We start from the raw sequence: 9,877 nt of genomic DNA on the forward strand, positions 1-9,877 counted from the left end.
AATCAAGTTTCTTTGCCATCAAATTTAAAACACTAAACCAGATATTCCATGTAATTATTTATTTTCATAATTAAGTTGAATAATGACATGCATAAAAAATGACAGACAAATCATTTAACAGAATCCCAGTAAAAGGTATTAATCTGAAATAAAAAAAAACTTCTATTAATTATCAATGAATTACATACCATACAGGCCTGACACCCATGTATATTATTAAAAACGTAATTATTTAAAAATTATTATTATTTGTAATCATCTCCCGATTTTAGGGTTCCCCCACCTCCGAAATCCCAATTTAACCCCTGGCTATGTGCAAATATATTTTCACTGCTGTGACCATAACCATATAGGCAATGTATCCAAGTGCAACTGAAGTCATGTGATCCATGACTAGTTGACACAACTGGCAGAACCAATCAACTACTGGACTCGTCGTTCAGTCGTTGCAACCCCTAGTCTGAATTTCAGATAACATCCATTCCAACACTCACAAATATGGAAGTGAGTCAATCTGAGATTCTCATTCTGTGTTGGTTTGTGTAGGTGACAATAAGGGCACAGCCTTGTCTATATGTCGTCGCGTGGGCATCATCACGGAACAGGAGGAAGAAGAGGCTGAAGGTGGTCCATTTGGGAGTGGCCTCACAGGACGAGAGTTTGATGAGCTGCCACCCCACCTGCAGCGTCAGGCCTGCCGCACTGTCCGCTGTTTCGCCCGAGTCGAGCCAGCGCACAAGAGCCGCATCGTTGAATATTTGCAAAGCCTCAGTGATATCACGGCTATGGTGATTGCACACTTACAGAAATACCCCATTTACACCTGGTATTATGTGTTTCGGACAATCCCATCATGAGTGGACAGTGCTATAGACAGATATAAACAAGGTCTGAACATTTTATGATCGGATCATAAAAAACATACAGATGAAGTCAAAAACGGATGTGACCACATCGCAGTTGAAATGTAAATGCTAATCCATCCTGATGCATTCGAGAATGAACTCTCACCCTTTCTTTCTTTCTTTGTTTAGACGGGTGATGGTGTGAATGACGCTCCTGCTCTGAAGAAGGCTGAGATTGGTATTGCCATGGGTTCAGGCACAGCAGTGGCTAAATCTGCTTCAGAGATGATCTTAGCCGATGATAACTTTTCAACCATCGTGGCTGCAGTGGAAGAGGGCCGAGCTATTTACAACAACATGAAACAGTTCATCCGCTACCTTATTTCTTCTAACATCGGAGAGGTAGTCTGGTGAGTCCACAGAAAAAGACAGGATGTGACAAGACTAAAATTAAACTAAAAATGTTACAATTAAAGATACTTTCTACAGTATCAGACCCCGTTTACACCTGGTATAAAGATGCATCCCGGTGATCCGATCATACACGTGGTCAGGTGAGACACATTGCTGTTTACTCCTGGTCGCTTAAATTCGTCTCAGGTGACCACTTGTGCTCGGATTTCGAGGAGAGGGTCTCTGATTTCATGATGAAATACATCAATCATACATTGGGCAGAAACAAAACTTTTTCACCCTGTTTACACCTGTATTTAATGCTGACCACTTGTGATCGGATCACCCGAAACGCATCTTAACACCAGGTGTAAACATGGTCTCAGAAGTACCGAGTGCCGACTCGATTCAGTACCAAGTGCTGTATGACTGAAATGCGGCTGCATTGTTTATCTTATTTGTTAAAATCTATATCAATACTTAACTTTTAAATAAAGAATTGTGTTTAAATAGAAGTTTTTTGCAGTGGTTTAAAAATCTGTATTGTGAATAGCATTATGTCTCTAGTACTTGCATTGACTACTGAAATGTTGGTATTGTGACAACCGAAGTAACCATTGTATCTCTCTTTTTCTCTCTCTCTCTCTCTCTCTCTCTCTCCCTCTCTTATTCTTTTGCAGTATTTTCCTCACAGCTGCTTTGGGTATGCCTGAGGCTCTCATCCCAGTCCAGCTGCTGTGGGTCAATCTGGTGACGGATGGCTTCCCAGCCACTGCTCTTGGTTTCAATCCCCCTGACCTGGACATCATGTCCCGCCCTCCACGCTCCCCCAAAGAACCACTCATTTCTGGCTGGCTCTTCTGCAGATACCTCATCATTGGCTGTGAGTCATTTTGACCTTTAGAGTGGGCAATATGTGGGGGTCCACATTGGTCGTTTTGCTGTCCAACTGAGGAAGCAATGCCCCCCTAGTCCCCCCTTAGACCCAGCCATGTTTTACGTTGTATTAAAATTACATTTTTACTTTTTAAGTGTGTACTTGTAAGTGTCCAAATACTTTTTGGGATCACTGCATATCTATTTTTACAGAAAAATAAACCTGCCCCAGGTCCACAGGGGGCGCTATGTCGCAAAATGAGTTTACCCTTAAAGTTTCTGGATGCATAAGTCAGGCATCATTTATGTTACATAAAATAACAAAATAAGGCCTGAAAACATCTGCGTCAGAAATAAGTGCCACCTAGAGGGAATGTGTTTGAAAAATTAACATGAATATAAAAGTCTATATCAGATATATCAAATGAAAGCTCTTATCCTCTGGGATGCGACTGTATAGTTTATTTTGTATATATATATATATTATATTTATATATATAGCTACAGAAAAATAAACCTGCCCCGGAAATGTATTTTTTAAACTGCTTTCTCTCTCTCTTGGCCTTTGTAGGTTATGTAGGAGCAGCTACTGTTGGTGCTGCTGCCTGGTGGTTCATGGCCGCGCATGATGGACCAAAGCTCAACTTCTATCAGCTGGTAACAAAAATAAGATCACGGAACACAGTCACTGATTTGAATATAATTTCAATGAGTCATTGGCCTCATCTTTCTTTCTTTAGTCTCACTATTTGCAATGCAGTGAAGGTCATGTTGAGTTTGCAGGAGTGCAGTGCTCAGTGTTTGAATCTCCATACCCCATGACTATGGCCTTGTCTGTGCTGGTCACCATTGAGATGTGCAATGCCCTCAACAGGTACGCAAAAGTTAGTAAGATAGGTCACGCAAAACTTTTACTTCTGCAGAATACAAAGATTTTTTGAAGAATATTACAGCTCTGTAGGCCCATACAATGCAAGTGAATGGTGGCCAAAACTTTGAAGGTCCAAAAAGCACATAAAGGCAGCATAAAAGTAATCCATTCAACTCCAGTGTTTAATTCTATATATTCAGAAGTGATATGATAGGTGTGGGTGAGAAACAGGTCAGGTTTTTTTTTTTTTAAGTCCACTTTCACTTTCATAGTCTGCTCCTTTTGTTTTTAGCGATTCACATTCTTCGTGCATATCGCCACCTACTGGGCAGGGAGGAGAATTTATAGTAAAAAAGGACTTAAATATTGATCTGTTTTTCACCCACACCTATCATATCGCTTCAGAAGAAATGGATTAAACTACTGGAGTCGTATGGGTTACTTATGCTGCCTTTTTGGAGCTTCAAAGTTCTGGCCACCAGTCACTTGCACTGAATGGACTAACAGAGCAGAAATATTCTTCTAAAAATCTTTGTGTTCTGCAGAAGAAAGAAAGTCAAACACATCTGGGATGGCATGAGGGTGTGTCAATGATGAGAGAATTTTCATTTTTGAGTGAACTATCACTTTAAGAAGTGCTTTCACGAAAGAAAACCACAGATGCTTATTAATAAATATGGATCTTAATAAATATCATATATATAATAATCTAATATTACATAAATACAATATAATGATATAGTTATAAAGAAATTTTTTAGTTTGTACAGCAAACAACTGTGCATAAATATGACTTTTAACACTAAAGGTTCAGGTATTGTTTATAAGAATCATAAAAAAAAGTGAGAAATTGTAAATACATCACCGTGAGTCCAACCTAGAAGGCATGTCATCAGAACTGTTACTAATGCTTTTCTAAGCTTAGATTACATGACAAGCTTCACCTACCATAAAAAAAGAAAGTCATACAGGTTTGGAATAACGTAAAGAATGTCAGGATTTTCATTTTTGGATGAACTATTCCATGAATTTTGTTTGAGATTATTTGTCATGTTGAGTCTTGAATGCAGTTCAGTACTATATTTAACTGTGTATGTGTATGTGTATGTGTATGTGTATGTGTATGTGTATGTGTATGTGTATATGTGTGTATATGTGCGTGTGTGCGTGTGTGTGTTTCAGTTTGTCAGAAAATCAGTCACTACTCAAGATGCCACCATGGTCGAACCCCTGGCTGGTAGGAGCCATCTGTCTCTCCATGGCCCTACACTTCCTCATCTTATATGTGGATCCTCTTCCTGTAAGTATGCATGTGTGCACTAGATCATTAACTACATAATGCACAGGAATCTCAGAGGAATGTCTTAGTGTAACTAGAGAGGAATTTTTGATTTATAAAGGAGGTTAGACTTGTATGTATGCTTGTCTGTCTGTCTGCCACATGAAAATTATTGCCTAATTGATCATGAGAACGATGGATTTAGATGCTTGATTCAGTGCTGATGAATTATTCCCCAAACAAACAAAAGGATATGAGTGAGAGTGATACAGAAAATCAAAACTCCCTTGGAATTTGTGGAAAATTAGTGGCTTAGTTGACAAAAATGCATAGGAAATGACAGAAGGTGCGCTAAGCCTGTAGTTATGGCTGTCTGAAAATTTGGTATCGGACATTTGATATTTCTGTAATAGGGGTCTGCAAAAAAAACCAAAAACTGGTTAATACAAATTTGCAACAGTTTCCTCTGCAACTGAATCTCCAGTGCCACGGCAAAAGAAATGTGTGTTGTAAGGTTGAAGTCTGAATTGAATATGATGAGATAAAAAGAGTGTGTATTGCAAAATAACGGCAAAACAACACGTTTCAATTGCGTTGTGTAGGGCTGAACAATTAACCAATGAAGCGCTCTGACATAAGGCATCTGCTGTCAGAGAGTTTGAACTTTCTGACGCAGCTCATGCAATACTCCTCGCCATTTAATCGTAAGCCTGTGGTGCATGAATCAAAAATCGTGATTATCTACGTTGTGAAAAGAAATGTCAAATTGGACAGACGCTAAAACAATGCGTTTTATGGCATTTTGGTGCGGATGTGTGAACGGCAGGAATATGGATAAATAAAGGAAAGCTGTTGCATGTGTGTCTCTTGTTTTAAGTTTACATTTTTTTTTTTGTCTCAAGTCATTTTGCTGGTGAATGTATTTCGTTTTAAGGATTTTTTTTTTCAATATTTTTCCTATCTAAAAAGAGCCAGCCAGAAAACAAGCAACCTTGTCTCATAGAATCAATTACTGTAACTATATACAATTATTTAAACGTAGCTCGTTGTACGTATCAAATGTGCAGTTTCCTGGGGAAATGAACATTAGAGGTGTTCCAACAACAACTTTTAATTTCACACAAATTACGAGTAAAGCGGCTTTTGGATATGTAACTGTTGGCCCTCTTGTGGCTAAAGCGTAAAACTGCAAGTTACTTGCGAAGGAACATTGTTTTGGTTATTACGTGAGCTGGGCTTTGGCTCTGCTCTTCTGCGTGGATGAATCTGATGGCCGGTGTAATCATGGTTACAGGTGATCAACTTATCAGAGCAAATGTCATTAATGACATCAAAACTTGCCCCCTCCCCTCAATAATTAAATAAATATATAACGAAAGGAAGAAAAATACTGATATCCGAAAAATATATCTTATTAGCAGATAAGTAGCATATCTTTGACTTATTGAAAACAATTGTTTCAAAATAAATAATGTTACAAAAGCTAGGCAATAATGACATTAGACATAACGTTTGCTATTCATATCATATAAATTCAAACGATGGAAACTATTATAACTTGGCTAGCAGGCAAATAGACCAAGGTAGTAACTAATTTAGAAACTGGCATTGTTACCAGCATAAAGTAAAACATTTTCCATCGTCCTTCCTTCCTCGAAAATGAAATTGAAAGCACTGCAGTACCACAGTCCATAATAAAACGCCTCATTAGAGTGGCTAACGTGATCTAACAAACTACCGCGCTAAGCAAGCTACCTGGCTTACTATCAGTCCAATAAAATATCTTTCCTGTCGAGCAAGAAAAAGCCATCTGTTTTAAATACTTTAAGATCTCAGAGTTGTCTCCACCTCTGAAAAAGCGGGCTTTGTCGCTTTCCCTTTTTGCTTGCTGACTCTTTTTGGTTCAAGGCTTCTTTATTTTGAAAACGGTTGATTCCCCAGAGGGTTGCCTCATTTGATGTGGCTACAAGATTTCAGCTTCAAACTACTACCAAACCTATCGCCACACATACACACGTGCTGTAGTAGCTCCGGACCTTCTTTTCTTTATTTACGGACATGACGTAAACACACAGATGAATGATGGGAGTATGCAATTTCCCACCAAAACTGTCCAGACAGCTATAAAATATAATTAATTATTATAGGCTTACCATAGTGAATCAGGGTAAGACAAAAACATGGTTTGGAAGACGAATTGTGGTGTACTTGCTCATAAATTTAATTTTGTTAACTTTAACGTTTGCATGACATAACCAACTACATTTACAAGCTTGTTCGGGCACAATCATAATTTTTACAGTAGCTCAGCTAATGGAGCGTTGCGCTTACAACGCAAAAGACCGAGGTACGAGTCCTGAAGAAAATATGAGTCGACACGAGAGCCGAAAGTGTCATAGAAGCACCACAAAATGATCTGATTGTTGAAGCAAATGCATTTTTTCATGTCACAGTTGCTTTTTATGACACTATCGGTTAAGTTTAGGTTTAATGTTTAGGGTACAGCGGTAGGTTTTGTCGATTTAAAACTTTGGGAGAATATTTTTCTCACTTTAGCGCCACCTGTTCTCAGGTTGTGTAATGAACCATGTAACGTCATTTGCACTAATGTCGCCACAGTCACATCATTTTCATGAGATCAGGCTGAAAACAAGACAAAAACACTTCATTAAGAAAACAGTCTTTTGCAGTGTTTTGAAAACCCATTGTTTACGTTAAAGTTGTGTCGTTTACTGTTTGTCTCTGTAGGTCATATTCCAGATCAGGCCGTTGTCTTGGCAACAGTGGGTGACTGTTCTGAAGATGTCCCTGCCTGTTATTCTAATGGACGAAGCCCTGAAGTTCTTGGCCAGAAACTACATTGAGCCTGGTAGTGACCTGTATCTGGAGGAAGAGCATGACCATGCAAGTGCAGCTGGGGGCCTGATTGGAAAGCTGCGCCAGGCCTTCAGGGGCGTGTCCTGGCCATTTGTGTTCATCTCTGCCCCATTGCTGGTCTGGATCTTTAGCCTGGACTCAGACATTACCAATATCTTCTGGGATTAGAAAGAAGGAGTGTGAGTGTGAGTGTGAGTGTGAGTGTGAGTGTGAGTGTGAGTGTGAGTGTGAGTGTGAGTGTGAGAGAAAGGCAGTCAGTCAGAGAGAGAACAAGCTGAGATTTACAAAGCTGCATGGAGCTGCTATAAGTAGTTGGTGTATAGATGGCTGTAGAAGCAGTGTACGGATCTAATGTAGGAATTAATTTGGTGACAGTGGAATATAGAGAGGTACAGATGAAAGGGCAGAACCAGGACAATCACAGATAAAGGGATGCTGGGAAAAGGGATTGTATTGAGTCATGACTGTCGTCTTCTGCCTTTCACATGTCTCACTGTCAGACATTCAGAGATTTTGCATTCTTCTTTCAGTTTTGCATTATTGTTATTATTATTTATTTTTTAAGATGAAAATACACAAATATCTGTATTAATTTTAACCTAAAAAAATCTAATTTGAGGGTTCATGTTAGTGTAGAGAAAATGAGTTGCTTCTTCAGCAATACATAACAGCCCAAAAGCACTACAATTGTTTGGATTTGGACTACGAATAACCAATTTTTCATGACAAATTATATTTTGACCACATTCGGTCACATTACACTTATTCATAGACATTGTCACAATGATTATTCATTCTATATATGGGTCTTGTTCATTATGAGGTGAATACCTCATAATGAAAAAAAAATTTTTTTTTAATCAGTATTTTTATTGTATTTTTCCTTGGTTTGTTTTCCATTAAAATATCTAAACATCCTTAAACAATTACATAAGATTAAGACTTTTTTTCAGAGGTTATCTTGAATTAAAATATATATATTTTTTTTAAACATACTTCTTACAAAAATTTGTGAGATCTTGTGAGATTTCTGCTTAAAACAACAATTTGCCAGCGAGTTAATAATAAACTTAGTGTAAGATATGTTCTCTGAAAAAAATAAAAAAAAGGCTAATTATCTTACAAAATTGCTTTTCAAGTAAATTCAACTTGTTTTAAGGTTATTTACTGTAGATATTTGTACTGGAAAACAAGACAAAAATACTCATTAAGAAGATGGATTTTTTTTTTTTTTTTTTTTTTTTTTTTTTTGCAGTATATGATGACTTTGGGCCCAGAAACATTTTATTTAATTAAATGTGCAAGAGTAATGTTGTTCTTCAATGACAGCAAGTTAAAAAATAAAAAAGACACATGGCAAAGAGAGCTAAAAAATTAAAAAAAAAAAAAAAAAAAAAAAAATTAAAAAAAAAAAACACGTTTTGTATTTATTTTGTTTTTTTGCACCCAAACCTTTGCTGCAGCGAGGAACATCATCATTATTTGTTTGAAGAAAGTCATAATGTAATTTTTTTTTTTATGTAATCATTATTCTGTTAATGGTAATTGCCTTTTGGCATTCCCCCAGTCCAAATGATGAGACAGACCAAGAAAACCCCTTTCCGTGGTCTTTCCCGGAACACTTACTCACATAAGAGCAATACTCTTTTGAGTCCAATTCGTATTTCCATTGCCTGTTACTCTCTAATATGACATCATGTCAGAGAGATGTGTCACCCTTGTTTAGCAAACTTTTACATTGTAGATTATGAAATATGAAATGTATGATTTTTTTTTTATTATTATGACAGCTATACAATGCTTTTTTACAAAAAAAAAAACTGGTCACATAAGTCGCATGTCATGTGCTGCCTTGCGTGTCATCTACCAACCCCCCCCCTTTTTTTTTTTTTTTTTTTTTTTTATTTATTTATTTTTTTACAACTTGTTCTCATTTGTTACAAATTTTGAATCATTACTTTCAATATTACTATTCCAGTGTTCTCAATGTGACCTCTTTAGTTCTATTGCCATGCCTGTTTGACCAGTTAGCATTAGGGGCAATTTATTCATGCAACCTGTTTAAGTCCGAGTTTCAGTTTTGCTACAACCGATGCTGTTTCAGCATCATTGTTAGGTTCCTCAATTGCCAATTGCCTCAAGGGCCTAATTTTTAATAATGTCCCGAAAGAAGCTTTGTAACTGTGGCGGGTGATTGTGGATCAATTGGTGTGAGAAAAAAAAATTTCTTATAAAATTATCATATGGGTACAAGAGGAGAGCCAGAAAAAGGAGGAAGAACACTGGCTTATGTTAGTTTCAGGGTGGAAAAGTTAGGGCTCTTATTCACGACCTCTGTCCACTCAATGTCTTTATTGTCATTCTTTCTCTCATCCAGCTCTGAGTCTTCTTAAAATGTTTGCTGTTTTCATTAAAAACCATTCCACAACAATGTAAGATATATATAGTCAGATTTTAAAAGAGTGAAGATTTGTTCTTTTCTATTTGTGACATTTTGATTATATTTTTTTCCTGTTTCTTGAAAAAAGATGACAGTGCATTTTGTTGTATTTTGTTATTAATTCAGTTGATACCATAATTGTCATTTAATTGCAGTTTCATTAACAGGGAAATGGAAACTGCTTCATGAAATGGAAAATAAACTCTTGATTAAAAATTAACCGAGTTTGTGTTTTGTGGCATTCAAAACATTTTGAAAGAAGAAATATTAAATATTATTATATAAAATAATATATT

The 9,877-nt window shown here is 36.9% G+C and overlaps 1 protein-coding gene across 1 annotated transcript in view; it reads left to right on the forward strand.

Annotated features, from left to right (window-relative positions):
- LOC127444562 (sarcoplasmic/endoplasmic reticulum calcium ATPase 2-like) overlaps window positions 1-9,801 on the forward strand; it is a 39,920-nt gene extending 30,119 nt beyond the window's left edge. The window contains exons 17-23 of the mRNA XM_051703999.1: window positions 547-788; window positions 1,035-1,255; window positions 1,919-2,121; window positions 2,686-2,771; window positions 2,855-2,988; window positions 4,168-4,285; window positions 7,013-9,801. Coding sequence (XP_051559959.1) covers window positions 547-788; window positions 1,035-1,255; window positions 1,919-2,121; window positions 2,686-2,771; window positions 2,855-2,988; window positions 4,168-4,285; window positions 7,013-7,309 — 1,301 coding nt within the window. The 3' untranslated portion in view covers window positions 7,310-9,801. The remainder of the gene's footprint in view (window positions 1-546; window positions 789-1,034; window positions 1,256-1,918; window positions 2,122-2,685; window positions 2,772-2,854; window positions 2,989-4,167; window positions 4,286-7,012) is intronic.
- The last annotated feature ends 76 nt before the right edge of the window (window positions 9,802-9,877 follow it).

Source organism: Myxocyprinus asiaticus, chromosome 8 (genome assembly GCF_019703515.2).
Source record: "Myxocyprinus asiaticus isolate MX2 ecotype Aquarium Trade chromosome 8, UBuf_Myxa_2, whole genome shotgun sequence".
Taxonomy (NCBI): Eukaryota; Metazoa; Chordata; class Actinopteri; order Cypriniformes; family Catostomidae; genus Myxocyprinus; species Myxocyprinus asiaticus.